The sequence below is a fragment of the Varanus komodoensis genome, unplaced genomic scaffold (genome assembly GCF_004798865.1).
Source record: "Varanus komodoensis strain SLA01 unplaced genomic scaffold, ASM479886v1 scaffold43, whole genome shotgun sequence".
Taxonomy (NCBI): Eukaryota; Metazoa; Chordata; class Lepidosauria; order Squamata; family Varanidae; genus Varanus; species Varanus komodoensis.
In genome coordinates this window covers 2,339,662-2,356,140 of record NW_025335985.1, presented here as the reverse complement: position 1 = coordinate 2,356,140, position 16,479 = coordinate 2,339,662, and the positions used below count along the sequence as shown (strand labels likewise).

The 16,479-nt window shown below is 42.8% G+C and overlaps 2 protein-coding genes across 3 annotated transcripts in view; one reads left to right on the top strand and one right to left on the bottom strand.

Annotated features, from left to right (window-relative positions):
* RNF170 (ring finger protein 170) overlaps positions 1 to 4,377 on the top strand; it is a 45,716-nt gene extending 41,339 nt beyond the window's left edge. For both annotated transcript variants that reach the window (XM_044443920.1, XM_044443919.1), the window contains one exon: positions 4,253 to 4,377. In XM_044443920.1, coding sequence (XP_044299855.1) covers positions 4,253 to 4,338 — 86 coding nt within the window. In that variant the 3' untranslated portion in view covers positions 4,339 to 4,377. The remainder of the gene's footprint in view (positions 1 to 4,252) is intronic.
* LOC123030199 (transcription factor jun-D-like) lies at positions 1,645 to 14,806 on the bottom strand. Its single transcript, XM_044443906.1, has one exon. The coding sequence runs from the start codon at positions 14,562 to 14,564 to the stop codon at positions 13,314 to 13,316; it is 1,251 nt and encodes a 416-aa protein (XP_044299841.1). The 5' UTR covers positions 14,565 to 14,806; the 3' UTR covers positions 1,645 to 13,313.
* Between the last annotated feature and the right edge of the window lie 1,673 nt (positions 14,807 to 16,479).

Here is a 16,479-nt window from a genome sequence, read left to right as displayed (position 1 = left end):
AAGCTGGAGGCCATGAAATGCAGATGTGGAACACCACTGAATACAAATACGCTCAAAGCAACCACAACCCATCAGTTATGTCTAGTGGCCTTGGGCAGGGGCCTAATGAACTTGCCCTAGCCTAAAAGGATACATGATTGGGAATGCATTGACTTAGTGTGTAACAAGTCACATATGCCAGGCAGAGGATAGTATACTTCAGTGTAAGCAGAAATATGAGCCCAGTGATTCATCCTGTATAATATTTAGACTACTACAGTGACCTATGCACAGGGCTGCCCTTGAAGAAAGTGTGAAAATTGTATCTGGTTTGAAATATGACAACCAGACTGGCCGTGGCAAGCACATTATTGAATATATACACTGAAAAAGTGTCACTGGTTACCAGTTTTCCTCCGAGCTTTAAGTGCTAGTTTGCGTTTTAAAACTTTTAAATAGCTTGGAAGAAAGGTATCTGAAGATGAGGGACCACCTCTTCCCACATGAACTTGTCCATCTAATTCAGAGTTATATCTAATGTTAGTCTAATGTAAGTCCCATTCTTTTCAAATACATTATATCCAACCCATTTACTTATTCAGGTGTTCATCAATAGGTTCTTGAGTGGATGAGAGAGTAAGATACAAGCACCTTTGCTTCCTTCCTAAGGCCTGGTCCCTTGAGTAAGCTGTTACACTGAGCAGCTTACTCAAACATTGCCACTGTCTGAATAAATACTAGACTAGCACTAGAGCAATATTATGACTCTCAATATTTCACTATTTAATGATTTACTGGAAATATCTAGCCTTCTGTCTCATCTGGCTTGATGCAACCAATCCAGAGATCAACATTTGGGAACCATTCATATCAAAAAGATGAGTGTACAACTGGATGAATAAGGTCTTCTGTGTTATAGAACTGTTTTAAAATGACTACCTGACTTGGAAAGTTCAAGTTGTCTATCTGACCAGTACTTAAGAACAAAAACAGGAACTAGACAGCATTCTTTTCACTCAGTTTTCTTTTTTGCTTCAGGGGTTGGCAACTTGTAGGGTGAAGCATTGTGGGGTGGGGGGGCACAACTTCTATCAGCCCAGGTTAGAATAGCCAATGGTAAGGGAGCATGGGAGTTGTGAGCCAAAATATCTGGAGGGCAACAAGTTTCCTCCTGGCTTGGAAGCCACGATAGTCCTCTTGCTACTAAAGCAGTTATTCTGTACAAAGCAATATCAAGGATAGGCACCTAGGAATTAAGAAACACACTATTAACTGAGCAGAGAGAATAGTCACGTGATGGAAAGCAGGTGTGGGCCTTGAGGCTGCTTGGCTGGGCGGCGACCTGAGATGGAACTATCTGTGAGCTGCTCTAAGCATCTTCAAAGGCAAAAAGGGCACATGTGTGACACTAAGCCACTTTATGGGTATGTACTCAGCCACCTAAGTACCAAGGCAGAGCTTAGTTTTTTGATTGGGTAATTTATTAGGGAACCCTTTAAAATCAGTTCTAGGAATGGTTGTAGGGTTAGGCATCAAATGGGTAATTATAATGAATGTTGCTGTACTGTATCTGTGCATTTATTCTGGCAACCATTCTCCAAAAAAGAAAGTCTTTGTTTCACTGTTTTCACTTTGGGAATGCAAAATAAGCAACACCAACAAAAATGGTATGAATATAAAGCTGTTTTAATGTTCTGATATTTATATCAAATACTGAGTCAAGTATTTATACATACAGTATCTTATAAACTTATTTTTAACACAACATGTACAAAATTGCACATTGCAGATTACAAAGTCATAAATGTAATCTTTTTATTATGTAAACAACTGCAGCACGAGAATGTTCTACATTCCAGAACGCCCGTATCTCCCACTTAAGAATGTTCATTTCAGCCTCCATTAAAGATCCGAGTCACTAAGTGATAAAACCAGAGAACGGCCATGTTAGCCACTACACACAGGGGCACCCTATCCAATAGACATACAGGGCCTTTTAGTCATAAGTGCTCAACACAAGGCTTTGGAGATCCAATCCTGTTCCCATGAAGTTATTGACAAAAGGCCCACTGTTTGTGGTGGCAGGAGAATCGAAATTGCCATCTCAAGATCTACTGTAATAAAGTCATCCATAACCTTAATTCATAAGAAAACAAAACTGCTGTTTGGCAGTACAAATTGGAAGTATCCTTGTAAACATGGATTTAACTCACTAGTCAATTAAGAGGCATAGCATTTTGCCTCCTCAATCACACACACTCACAAACACAAAATCAAGCTGTACATTTAGTCAAGTGGAAGTATCGAAAACCACTTCATCAGTAATAATTAATAGCTTCTAGTTCTATGCATTACGAACGGTAATGTTAAAAAAACTACATTGGGCCTGCCCCAGATGCATTTTTATTAAGATCTGTGTTTTATATGTCATACTTCATCCCTAGTCAAATCTTCCAAAAATATTGCTTGCCAAAAGTCAGCAAACATTCAATCCAGAAATCATTAATGAAAGCCTTGCCATTAACCTATGTGAGGCTACACTCCTATGAGGTTTCCTAGAAGTCATTTTGAACTCACTGACCTGATTCATAGGCAATGACAACCCATTGGTTTAGAAACCGATGAGGAGCTGTGCGCAAGCAGTTGTGCTTCTGGGATTACACTCGCCACTGTTGTGTTTACCACACAAACCATGACTGGCTTCTTTGTAAGCTTGTTGAGCAGGGCATCCAAACCTGAACTGATGGGTTAACCCTGTGGTTAAACCATGATTTCTTGTTGAGTTATCCCTTAAACAACCCATTGGCCTGGGTCTGGACATCACACACCACAGATACAGAGGAGTTAATTGTGGGTTGTAGAGTAAAAGTAGTGTGTTTTTGTTGAGTGTAAACACACCCTATAGTTACCTTTGTGTAGACATTAAATCATTTTTTCAACTCCTACTTTGTTAGTATAACTAAAGTCAAGATTTCTGGAAACTGCAAGCTGTACGGCAGGCTTCAATATTAGAAAGTAGCTGTACTTCTGCTTAGAGTGGGCGTTTGGTAGTCTTCACTGTGTTGACCTACAATTCCTACCATCATTCACCAATGGCGATGCTTGCTAGGGCTTACAGAAGCTGCAGGCCAAAGAAGCATCCGGAGGGCTGCAAGCTGCCCACAAGCTGCTCTGGTTTAGGAAGACTTTGTTATTAGAGTTAACTAGTTTGTAAAAATAATCCTGCCTGAGCTCCTTCTAGCTTAATTCTGGATACATTCCCGGTGTATCCTCACCCACTCAGAAAAAACACCTCCCCTGCTTTCCCATATACTGTCCTAAGCCTTGCAAATCTGGATGCTAACTAAGACTAAAGCATGGGATAACCATATGCTGGTGTTTTGAAAAAAGGGTTGAAGAAACGTAGCTTATGCAGTACAGGATGCAGTCTTGAATTCATCATCCAGCCTGCTCTATGAGCTAGGAAATGCAGGTACCACCCAAGAATGTAGCATTTCAAATAAAAGCATGATCCCAAATTTACGACCAACTAGATCCAAAATGTAAAGGTAGAAACACTGTTTCAGTCATGGAACATGGCATTCCAAGTCTGTCGATGCTCAAGGAATATGAACATAGAACAGTCTGACTAAATCAGACCCAAGGCCTATCTAGCACAGCCTCTTGGTCCCCGAGTGGCCATCCAGATAACTCTGGAAAGTCCTCAATAGAACCTTCCTGTCTGTCTGCTCCAGCATCAGGTATTCAGAGGCCTACTGCCTCTGATGCTGGAGGGACATGCACAGCCACCATGATGAGCAGCCATGGATTGCCTTATTCATCCCCCTCCATCAATGGGGATGTTCATGCAAACCAGCAGACTTCAGCACATTTGGGGGTGGTAAATTCCATTGCTTGACCATCCACCATTTGACTAGGCCCCATTCCATCTGTCCTGAATCTCCCACCATTCAGCTTTACTGGATGATCCCAGGTTCTAGGATTGTGAGAAATGGAGGGAAAAAACCTCTCTCTATCCATTTTGCCGCACCATACATAATTGTATGCATATTTGCCATGACCCCCTTACTGTACGCTAAAGAGCTACTGATGTTGTCACCTCCCTTAAAAGGGATTTGCTCTAGCCCACTGGTCATTTTAGTTGTCCTTTTCTGCAATTTCTCCCTCTCTACTGCATTTTTCCAAACATGGTGACCAGTACAAAGTACTCACTGGCAGTTTTATTTTCAATTATTTTCCAAATGCTCAACAGGAAATTATCCTTTTTTCACAGCACTCAATAAGGTCAATATGTTAACAGTCTATCTGCTACAACTGCAAGATCCTTTTCCAGTTCAGAACCCATCAGCCTCTGGATAGCCTGAAAAGCCTGAGAGTGCCTAATCTGGAAAGCAAAGCAGGGTCAAGCCTGGTTGAAATCTGGATGGGAGACTTATGAACAGCCCAGAGAGCTTTGGCTATGGGTGGTATAGAAATGTTAATAACAACAACAATAAATGTGAAATAAAGCTCTTTTGCTCGAATATGCATAGCTGCACTTGTTTACACTGAACCACATCCACCATTCTAATGCCCATGCCCCAAGTCTGGAGAGGTCCCTTGGAGCTCCTCGTCATCCTGTTTTGTTTCAACTATTCTACTTAATTTAGCATCATCCACAGCCTCGGTCATCTCATGCCTCAGCATGAAGTCCCAGGTCATTTATGGACTAGTTAGAAAAACTGATCTCAATACAGCTCCCTGTGGGGTGGGGGCCATTGTATGCACCCCATCATTGATAAATTAATTCCTAGTCTTGTTTTCTGTTCTGTAACCAGTTACTGGTCACCAAAAGGCCCACCCTGTTTTGGTATGGCTGTTGGATCTGAGACCATGAATGAAGGAGATGAGAATCTCTATGACACACCTCAGAAAAACCCATTTGTCTACTTTACCATAGGGCTACACTCCCTTAGCACTCACTGGTATCTTGGACCTATCGTGGGGGTGCATAATCATATTGGGAGCTATCCAAAATTCAGCATCAATATTACAAATGCAGTATTTTAAGCCATAAGCTAATAGGCAGAATTATAAACTCATCACATTCTACCCCTCAGTAAAGGTTAGTTCTGCAGTGGAATGGTACAGAAGAAAGACATGAAAAGTCATATTTGCTTAAAGTACAATACCTTTCCCCAGTCTTGCTTTTGTTAGAATAAGAAAAAATTAAACTAATTCATTTGCATCAATACTTCACTTGATTGCATTTGATTGTGGGTGTCACTGTCACTTAGGTAAACATTGCAAAATGGTTCAAAAGGAAGCAAGCCAAAACAGCAGTGACCTGCAGTGAGCTCCACCCCTATCCCCCTCACCCTGATTAGAAAGCTAAAGAAAAGCAGCAGGCACCTCTGTTCTCAAAACTAAATCAAAGCATGACCCAAATTCTGAGCCGCTACAAGAAAGCAAGTGGTGGACTGGGTAATTTATCCATGCACCCAGGTCACTCTGTTTTCATGGATCCAGACTCTGTGCTATGGAAGTACAGACCCACTGAACTCAATTGGACTACTCTAAGTATAACCTCTTCATAACTCAACTAATACACAACTAATACAGCACTCCTCCAAGTTGCCTCTTCTGTTCAAAACACATTTCTCAGGCCAGCTATATCAACCATAGCTCAGCAACAAGAAATCTCTCATCTCAAATCTTCAGACCCATCAACTACAATTTCCTAGATGAACACAATTCCCCCTTCTAACATTTTTTCATCTCTCCCGTGTGCTGCAGCAAGTTACAATTCAGGAGTTATTAAATCAGAAGACAGCTGTGCAGAAAAGTATTCCGGAATCTCAGCAAAAGTTCAAAAGAACATTTCCTTCACTGGATGGCCATATATTCTTTTGATAAAAGGCAGAGGGAACAGAAAACAAGGGTATTTTTGTGCTGAAACACCTTCTAAATAAGAGGACATTCAAAACCTCATAGGCTGCTGCAAATACTGTGTAAGCCTAAGCAAGTAAGCAAATTCTCTCTTGAAAAAGTAATGCCACATGTTTAAGACAAGAGGATAGAAGGGAAGAGCTGCCATTAACCCAGGAACATGAACAAAATTAAGGAAACATTTTGGTGTTTTACACATTCAAGAGTCAATGTTATAGGCTAACTTTGGATTAGGTAGTCCTGGGTTTCCATCTGATCTCACTGGGTGAGCTTAGTCAATCTTTTGGCCTAGATGTTTAGGAGGGAAGGCTTTCCTTCACCAGATGATGATGATGACGACGACGACATGACGCCCCCAAGCTGCAGTGGGAAGTGGCACAGTCCTTATAAAGCTTTACCACTTCATTCTGCTGAATTTTATAAAACTGGTAATTACTATGGGCCTGATCCTAAAATTTGCTTTAAACCTCTGAGTTCTTAGGATGACTCTTACCAGTCACTGTGCCAGCACATGAGCTGTGATATGGCAACATTTCAGGCAAATAAGATTATGTTACCAGCATGCAAAGTCTTAAGTGGTTTTAGGAATACTTCAGTTGTACAGTATCTATAGCAACTTACATGGATTTCTTTACATAAATTAAAATTAAGCCTATGAATCCCACTTTCACAATGAATAACACATACTTCTCAACTGCTATGAATAACTCAAAATATTTTTGCAATAACTACAGTTCAAAGAATCTATTTGAAATTATCTACTGCTTGATTAACAATGAACAGACACAAACTGCTGTGCTCAAGGCATCAGCACCAAAAATGGAATTTCCTAAGGCTATCCAGACTTTCTGCATCAGTGGAAACAAAGCAGCTCGGTCAACAGCCTTTTTTGCAGGAAAGGCCATTTGGCATAACTCTCCAAGTGACTTTGCCATCTCAGTGAGATTTCACATCTGAAGAACAGACTGCCTTGATCTGTTAGTTTTGCCAGCAGTGCTGAGTTCCACAGGTCTTGCTCACATGTGTAGCTTAAGTTCTTTGCAAAACACTAAGTGACTCCCCTAAGGATTCATTATAACTGAACTGAGATGTGGACCCAGGTATCTGAGCCCAAGCAATTTCTCCCCTGGTACAGGGCTGGGGAAACTACCCCACCAGAAATTGTTGGATCCATCCCAGCAAGTATGACATACAGTCAGGGCTGATGGGAGATGGTCCAACTCCTGGACAGCCACAGACCCCTGCTTCTGCTCTACTATATACTAATATATCTTTCCTGTATATTAATATTGTAATGATGGGTGGGTGTTAAGTATGTTTGAAGATGAATTTGCTTATTATAAAGAACCTATACAATGGTTATGACAATTTGTCCCAATAATTAAGTCTTGACTATTTCCATCATGACTAGTCATAAAACATCATAAAAGGTCAATTTGTGCACATACCCCTGGGATTAAACCCCCCCCCCATATAAACCCAAAAAGTCTTACTTCTGAGTAAATGTGCTTATCGTTGGAATATAAGCAGCTTGGTAGGACTTCAGGGCAAGTCTTTTCTCACAGAGGCACAGACATTTGCATTCCCTTTCCACCCATTAATCTTGACTTGCATCAAAGCACTTTAGTAGCACTACTGCACAAACATTCAGAACTTCATTATTAAGGCTCATCAAGAATATCATAATTGAGGAGCTGCTAGTAGCTTACACAGACCTTCGCAACACACAAGCAAGTTCACATTTTATCACTGTATTACCAAGTCTCAGCATGTCTGCTTTTGAGGAAGGAAAACGCACAAGCGATGTCAGAAATACAAGCTAAATATAATTCAAACTAAATTTATTGGTTGCTTGAAAAATAAAATTAGGTTTTCATGCTTAATCAAGGAAAGTACAAACTTTCCTCAGTATCAAATCTGCTAGCTCCACAAGGCTAGCGGGATAAGCAACAGAACAAAGAGGGCAGCCTCTGAGCCTCCTGCTTCCGGATCCCAAGTTGCCAAGCAAGTCAGCATTTCTAGGATTAAGTATGCATAGAAACATGCAATCTTACACCTAAAATAATATCACCTCCTTACCATTTAAGATGCAGGCTTGCTGCAATATTTACTTCTGCCAGAATGTCCAGTTGGAAACATTTGTGTTAATAAGCTGAAAACCAGTGAGAGGTACTGGTTAGAATGCTTGACTGGAGGGTAGGAGGTCCAGATGCTAGTCCCCAGTGGATGGCTTTGGATCAGCTGCTGACTTCCAGCCTAACCCACCTCACGGGGATATTGGTAGGATAAAAATGGAGAAAAGGTTGATTATGTAGAGCAACCTGGATTCCTTGTGAAAATAAAAAAGCTGGGATAGAAAAAATTATATTCAACCAAATTGAGGGTAGTGATCAAATTTAATGTCTCCATGTTGAAGAAGTCTGTTTAGGATACAGTTGCTGAACAGTGAATAAAACCAACAGCAATTCATATCAGCCAGCTAAGAAATTAGAAGCAGTGGGTACTGAGCCACTGAGCTTTGCTATCTCTAACAGGTTAGCCTCACTTTGCAGTTGAAAGCTATAATTTTTAAAATGCTTCCTTTATGTTTTGTATAGAATTTTGATAGAGAAATGCTTTTAAAATATATTCTGGCTTCAAAATAAAAAATAAAAAGCCAGGGGATGCTTTGGAAAAAAAAGCATTTTATATCTTGCTGATTTTAATGGCAGGGTTAAGTCCATGCTTAGTTCCCTCTGACTGAAATCCATAGGACTTAAAAAGTATTTGGATGAAGATGGCTCCTGTCCAAAAGTCTTGAAAAGTCATTTAGCACAGATGTGCTTCCAGGTGCTTCCAAACAAAAAACACTGCACTCTTACCTTTCATGGCAATGGTTTAAAAAAGGGAAAGCACCAGTTAGCTAACAGTTCATTTCTTGTCACTGAAGAAAAAGCTTGCTCTGAAGGCATGCATAATCCTCTGCAGCCAACCCTACAAAAAACTTAAGACGAGTGTTGGAATGCTGTCCGCACCTGAACTTAAGCTTCCACCCAAAGATTGAAATGCCAACAGCCACAGCTATCCCACAGCTATCCCATCCGTGTGTTTAAAAGAGGCTTTGGGTAGGAGTTGTGACACATCATCACTTGCTAAGTTAGTAACAAATTAGTCAGCCTTTCAGGCCACACAAAGACGAGAACTACTACCTGAATGTTCCTGAGCTGCACAGAAACAGCAGCTGCCCATGGACCCCTCTCACTACTTACAGCAAAGATTTAAATTCCCCCAAAGACATCCTTTTTCCCTGGCAACAGCAAGTCAGTTCAACAATGGACATCACCTGAACAGTCAACATCACTAGAAACTGGAATATCTGCCTCCTGAAGTGGTCATGCAGGTGAGTACCCTTCAGGTTAAATATTTTTTTCCTGGATATGTGTGTATATGTGTTCGTAAAATTACATAATGGGCAAAAGCCAAAGTTTAAGAAAAGAAACCAAACAACTCTGGTTTGTTACAGCTGTTCAAATATACACAAACAAGTGATCAGAATGGACTGAAAGGGGAATACTGATGAGAAAAAACACCTCTTAAAGGAATGATTACTCAGACACTGAACAAGATATACCCAGAATTTGCTGGGTAAAGGAATGGTTTTAACAACACTAAATGATTTTCTAATACTCCTTAGCCTGCAAAATAAGAACATTTGTTACTGGCTGAACAGAAATCAAATTGTTCAGCCACAGATGATGCAGCATTTCAACAGTACTGGCATGATGCCACTTATAGAAAAGTGGTAGGGTAGATAGTACTTTGAGAAAACTATAGAAAGAATCATATTTAAAATGCTCAACAAAGGAGCCACTCTGCCCCAAATGAGTTATATTTAGAAAAAATGTCCAACGAATAGAACTTTGAAGAAAAAAAGGAGAAAATACAAAGTTACTGGTAGCAATGAATTGTATCCGTTAGTTTAACTTAAGTCCAGCTAGTTTAAATAGGTCTCCTCTAAGTAGGGAATAATATGGGATACAACCCATATAACATAAGAGTAGGAAAAAGGCGAAGAACCCAGAACACTACAAATATGTCAAGTAGCACAATTTGCTTTTGGCAAAACTGATGTAACATGCAGCCCTGCCGATCACAATATAATTGTCAAGAAAAGGAATTGTCTGAACTTCAGCCTCTGACACAACCATTTTTATACTGTGTTCTTATTACAGAAGTTAGGAAATAGGCTATGGGTTTGAATCGCCTCCCAGGTGCATTTAAAAAGGGAGAACAATAGTGATTTCACTAAACCAGAACTTTTTTCTGAGATGTAGTACTCTAGAACAGCATCTATTCAAGAAATGTTGACCCATCAAGCATTTTCAGCTATATAAAGATGTGGGTGCTGTGTTGGATTCAGCCTAAGGGATACACTTTGTAGAGCTCATTTATTATCTACTTTGCACTGCTCAGGTATCACATTTAAGCATTGCTATAAAAGGTGTCCATTACTACTATAGTTTCCTCTGGGATTAGACTAATATGCATCTCAATAATATGTTTTTTGCATCTCAAAAATATTACAAACTGGAAATTTATCAGAGGGGCAGCAAAAAGGGATAGGAAAATGGGCTAAATGTATAAAAATATGCATTTACAGCATTTCCTCTAGAAAAAATGGCAACTTTTAATTCATTAAAGAGAAATACTTTTTCTGACATAAACTAAAGGAAGCTTACTTTCAGAACTAAAGAAAACTGAAAAGACAAGGAAGGAACTCATATGTCACAAGAAAAAGAACATGATGTATGAAAAGGCAACAAATACAAATGAAAGGAAATATTATTCATGAAGTACTGGAAATTAAATCAAGGTGATCTGGCCAAAGGAATTATATTTTCTTCCCCAAGTTTACTTTTCTTTTCTAAAAAGGTAATGCAAAATTCTTTCACGGGTTTGCAGTGATATGATTCCAAATAGCAAAGTTCCTAATGAACAATTCTATTGGAAAATAATTGTTCACAAACACTGCAACAGGAAAATAACCACTTATCTGTTTCAAGTGATCAAACTAGATTGCCACAGTACTTCCTGAGAAATTAATCTGCAGATTATATCCAATGTTAGTCTAATTTAAGTCCTAATACTTTCAATGAATCTACTTTAAGTAGGACTAACAGTGAACTCAATTCATTAACTCTACCATCGGCTCTTTCTGTATACAGAATTTGCAGCTTAGGATCGTTGTTGCACAGATCTCTAGAACTTACACTGAAAAAATATCACTGGACAGAATAAAACTGCATCTGGAGTAGCATCAATTCCATGCTCTAAGTCTATACAATGAAGTGAGGATGGTGGTGGGGGAATCATCCAATACACACTGACAAAATTTATCCAGAAAACTCCCAAAAATCTCAGCTAAAACAAACCGGAAGCAACATGTTCATTTCTGATCCCATTTGAAAATAAAACTCAACAGGTTTTCCAACCAAGTAATTCCTTAAAAGAATGCTGAATGCTTCCCTTTTTCCCCTCCCACCCTGAGAACTAGAGAATACTTTACAATGAAAACAACAGCAAAAATAGCTTATACATAGTTCTTCTGAAAATATATATATATATGCTTATCCATATTTCTAAGTTATTCAAAACACAGTACAACTGAATTTTATCTTTAAAGAAAATCCAATCTAAGTTTGTATGGTTTTTTTTTTTTGCTGTATAGCACTTAAACTCACTATAACATCATACAAAGAGAGCAAACACAGCTGGAATGTACACAGTGAAGGATATGATATTTATTCTTCGAAAACCATTTATCATCTTGCATGTTATAAAAATAAAAGGTGACATTGGAAAGAGTTTCAATAAATAAGTCTACCAATGCACCAAATTTGTGCTGGCACAAGAAATAACATGGAGCTCATAAATTTAGGGGCAAAAGCATTGCTTAAAACATTAAATTTTAAATAAATATTATGTGGCACACCTTCTTCTTTTGCCGTACGTTAGCACTGCACATTCATAGCAGGCAGAATCTCTAACATCAGAAATCCAAAATTCAGCTGCAACTGAAACGTGTGTACAGTAATTGTTCTTTTTTAGGCTTTCACTGTACCACCAAGAAAAACTACACTGCCACTTCTACAGTATACATAGTTGCCTAAATGTTTAAACTGTGTCACTCTCAAACTTGGAGTAATTCTAGAAAATGTCAACAGCCATAGCTAGAAAATAATGACTTGTCTCTCTGTACGCAAGACTGATTTAGCCCTCTATTAGCTAAAGCTCTGTAAAATTCTTGAGAAACATTTCATAAAACTACCCATAAGCAAACTGAAGAGACTGTTATTTCTAAAAATATTTCTGATCTATTCAAATGCCTGGCCATTTGCATGACATACTTTGCCCCAACCAGACATGACATCCTACCATAGAAAATCTACAAGAAAGCAATAAATAAGCCTTTAGCTAAATATAGTTGAGTTTTTAACAATCCCTGGCAGCCTTTGCAGAAAAGCATACAAGTTGAGTCTAATTACCTTCCACCACAAAAAGAAAAAAGAGCAAAAATAAAATTCAAGGATTTCTAAACTGCAAAAAGTCTTCAACAAATATAACTTCTGTCCAAACCATGAGCTCAGGTGTTATCTGTGAAGAGCTCTGTGACTTCCACCAACAAGATGCAAATATTTGTGTGTCTGATCTGCAAAGCTCTTCTTCGTATGTGGGGTAAGAGAAGCTAAGAAAGTGAGCACATGTTCAAGCTGGAGCGTTTTGAAGATTACAAGCTGCAGAATCCAGCCTCAAGCTTCCTCATGTAGCTTGAGACTCTCAGAATGACATCAACTGGTACAGCACTTTCCTCTGAAAGTTTCTGCATGTGCTTGGTGCTCCTGGAAAAACCACCACCACCACCACCTTCCTCTGGTTGTTAATCACTTCAGTGTCACTTTCATTACTTGGGTCCTTGGCAGGAAACAGACAGATTTCTGGAGATGCTCGAAACTATCAAGATACTGGGTTGACTAATGCAAGTTATTTTATCAATGTTGCTTTCTGGAATAGACAATTCTGCCACACCGTTGTCCCATTCTGTCCTGCAAGGAGCACAGATCGTTGCTTCCCAGCTCTTCTCTCTCTTCCCCCCACTACACCAAGTTTCTCTCCGGCTGTTGGATCTCTCTTGTAGCTTCCCATTAGGAGCTGGTGTGTGCACAGGGGCGCAGAAGAGGAACCTCTTCTCCCATGCCTTCCCCCAGCTGTCAGATGACTGAGTAGCACGATTAGAAGCCAAAGAGTATGGAACGGAAGGTGGCTCTGCCATGGTCCTCCTCCAGACCGTGATCAAGGGGTCACCCTCTCCTTGCCATGCAGGGCAAGGCTGCGATGAGCTGTCTCTCCGCGTCTGGGCACGAGCGGCTTCAGCAGGCACTGGTCTCCGGTTCCGTCGGCCCCTCCCTGCCCGGGGGCTGGCTGGCCACCGCCGAAGTTTGCGCGGGGACCGTGGCGGCGGTGTTGATATGGCAGCCACTGGAGAGGTGGCTGCGGACGCGGCCTTGCAGCTGGGTGACCTGGGCGCGTAAGAGGCTGGCGGTGGCGGCCAGCTCGGCGTTCTGGCCCTTGAGCGCCTTGACTTTCTCCTCCAGGCGGGCGATGCGCTCGAGCTTGCGCCGGCGGCACTTGGAGGCCGCGATGCGGTTACGCAGCCGCTTGCGCTCTGCTTTCAGGCGCTCCTGACTTTCGGCGTCCAGTGGGGACAAGGAGGAGGGCGGCGGAGGAGACTCACCGGACGACAGCGCGGGAGGAGGGGGAGGAACCGACACTACTGGAGCCTCCGGCACCGTCTGCGGCTCCTCCAAAACCCTGCCCGTCGAGCCAGGCGCTGGAAGGCGGGCCACGGTCTGCGGGGAGAAGAAGGTGCCGCCGCCAGACGGGCTGGCCGGGTTGAAGCCGCCCAAGGTGGTGTAGACGGCGGGGGGGTCCTGTCGGGGTGGCGGGCAGCACGGGCCCCCCGGGTGCTGGGTGGGCGACAGCGGCGCCGGCGGCACGCCCAGCAGCTGGTTCTGCTTGTGCAAGTCGGCCAGAGCTTTCACGAAGCCGTCGGCGAAGCCCTCCTGCTCCTGGGTCACCGCCTGCTGCTGAGCCGACGGCTGCGGGGACCGATACAAGAACGGCCCGGCGGCCCCTGCCGTCACCGAGGGCCCTCCGGCGGTGGGGCTGGCTGGACCGGCGAGACCCGGGCTGCCCGCCTGGATAAGTAGCTGTTCGAGATCGGCGGCCGCCGGCAGCTTCAGCAGAGGCTGCAGCACGCCCGGGCCCACCTCTGGGCCACCGCCGACGGACGCATCTGGAATAAGGCGGTGCACGGCGCCGCTGGAGCCGCCGCGGGGGCGCAGCGACGAGAAGGGGCCCGCGGAGACGCTGGGGGAGGCCGCCCCGACCAGGTCTCGCTGCTGCTGCTTCTTTCCGGCGAGGAGCAGTTTGTGCTGTGGATCCGCCCCGCTTTCCTCGGCAGGCTCCAGCACCGCGGGTCCGCCCGCGCCGGGCCCACCGCCGAATCCTGGCAGCTGCACAAAGTCGGGCAGGAGCTCCAGTCCCTCCTCGCCGTAGAAAGGGGCCACTTCCATCTTCACAGCCACGCGGGCGCTTGTGCGCCCGCCGCTGCTGCTCATGCTGGGCTGGGCAGGGCAGCAGCGAGTCTAGTCGGCGGCGTCGCTGCTGCTGCTCCTGCCGCCGCCACTAACTGGAACTGCCTCGCTTCCAGACAGGGGAAAATGCCGCAGCCGCCGCTGCTTGTGCTCAGGCAAGCCTTCACGTGCGGCGCCGGCCCACCATCTCCCGCCTCGGGGCAGCCGCCCGGGGCTCGGCGCTTTCGACTTGTGGCATTTAGGGAAAGAAAACTCTTTTCCCTTCCAGCCGGAGAGGAACTGATGTCAAAACGCCTCGCCTTAGCAGTTCCTGCCGCTCCGCCTTTCCTGGCTGTGACCGCGGTGGCGGCCACACTGCCCTCTAGGCAGCGTCGCAGGCGGATTCTTCTGCCTTGCGTTCCCTCCTCTTCGTTTGCAGAAGGCGGCAAACGACAGCAAAGGAAAGTGGGCGCGATTCTTTCCCACAAATCAGCCTTCTCCAAATTGGTGCCTTCCATGTGCCTTGGACCACTGTGCTCATCGTCCCTGAGAGAGGCCAATGAAAGGTGTGGTCCAAGCGCCTGGTGGGCACGAAGTTGGGGAATGCTGACACAGAGGAAGAAATGGTAAAACAGAAACATCTGTAATAGGGCAGCATCCTATTCTCACAAGTCTTTGGGTGGCAATCTCCCTCACACACTTGAGAGTTAATCCATTTAGAATGCAGGCCTGTACTTACTTACCCAGAACTAGAGCCCATGGTGTGCAGTGGGGCTTGCTCCCACCAAATTGTGCATAAGATCACAGCCTGATAAACTTTACAAACAGCTGAAGCCAAGTGGGAGAACAAGTAGTAATGGCAAAGCTGAGGGCATTCAACAGAAGCTCATGTTAAGATCCCAGCTGGATTTTTTCTTGGGCTGCTGTTGAAGAGTTTGTTGAAGCATCAACTAATGCAGATCAGAGCTGGTTAATTCCTAAGTGGCAAGTTGAGTCATATTATTTCCATTTGGAAAGAACTGCATGGACAACCTGTTTGTTTCTGAACCCAAATCAAGATGCTGATGCTTACCTTTAAAGTTCTAAATGGCTTGGGACTCATATGACTAAAGGAACCTCTCCTCACCTATCAGCCTATCTATACTTTAAGATCTTTAGCCAAGCCTGTTCTCTGAGTACCTTAGTGATGATATGTTATGTGAAGAGATAGCACCTCCATTTTTAAACTTGTTGCTGTCTCACTATCTTGCAATTTCTACGAAGGATAACATTTCATTGTATCTGCACTTTATTTCCATTTTTATGAGTTAGATTCAGACTTAGTAATAAATAGTATAGACTCACTGCAATCAATGGGATTTCATTTAATCACAACTACTGATGTCCTATTAATTTCAAAGTGCCTATACTTTAACAGTCTGGATCCAGCCTACAGTCTACCTTGTACCATCCTGGAATCCATTGGATGAAAGACTGTTTAGACATATTTTAAATAAGAAATACTCAGTATGTGTAACTGTGGCCAGATCAGCTTTCTGTAGGAAACTCACACACCCAGCAAAGGTACTTCTGGATGCAGCAGCAACTGGGCTTCCAGCAATACCCCGTACTGCAAACCTGGCACTTCTTTCAGAGGAAATACAACACCATTCAGCATAGATAGACCATCCAACCCCAGATCATCATTCCAACTGTGCAACCGTACTTTTGTCTTGTTTGTATTGAGTAACGTGTATCTGATGTGTTTATGCTGCTGAAAACTACAAAATTTGTCAGGAACTCCACACCACTCAGAAATTTACAGTGGTTACTTCATCATTTAATTTTTATGATATGGCATGTTTTCATGCCAGCTTGTGTAGCCCTCTGGGAAAAGTGAACTCAGTATAGAAACATTCCATGCAATTGGTGGTAAATTGGTAATATTTATTTATTAGGGCTTTTATATACCGTTTGCAAT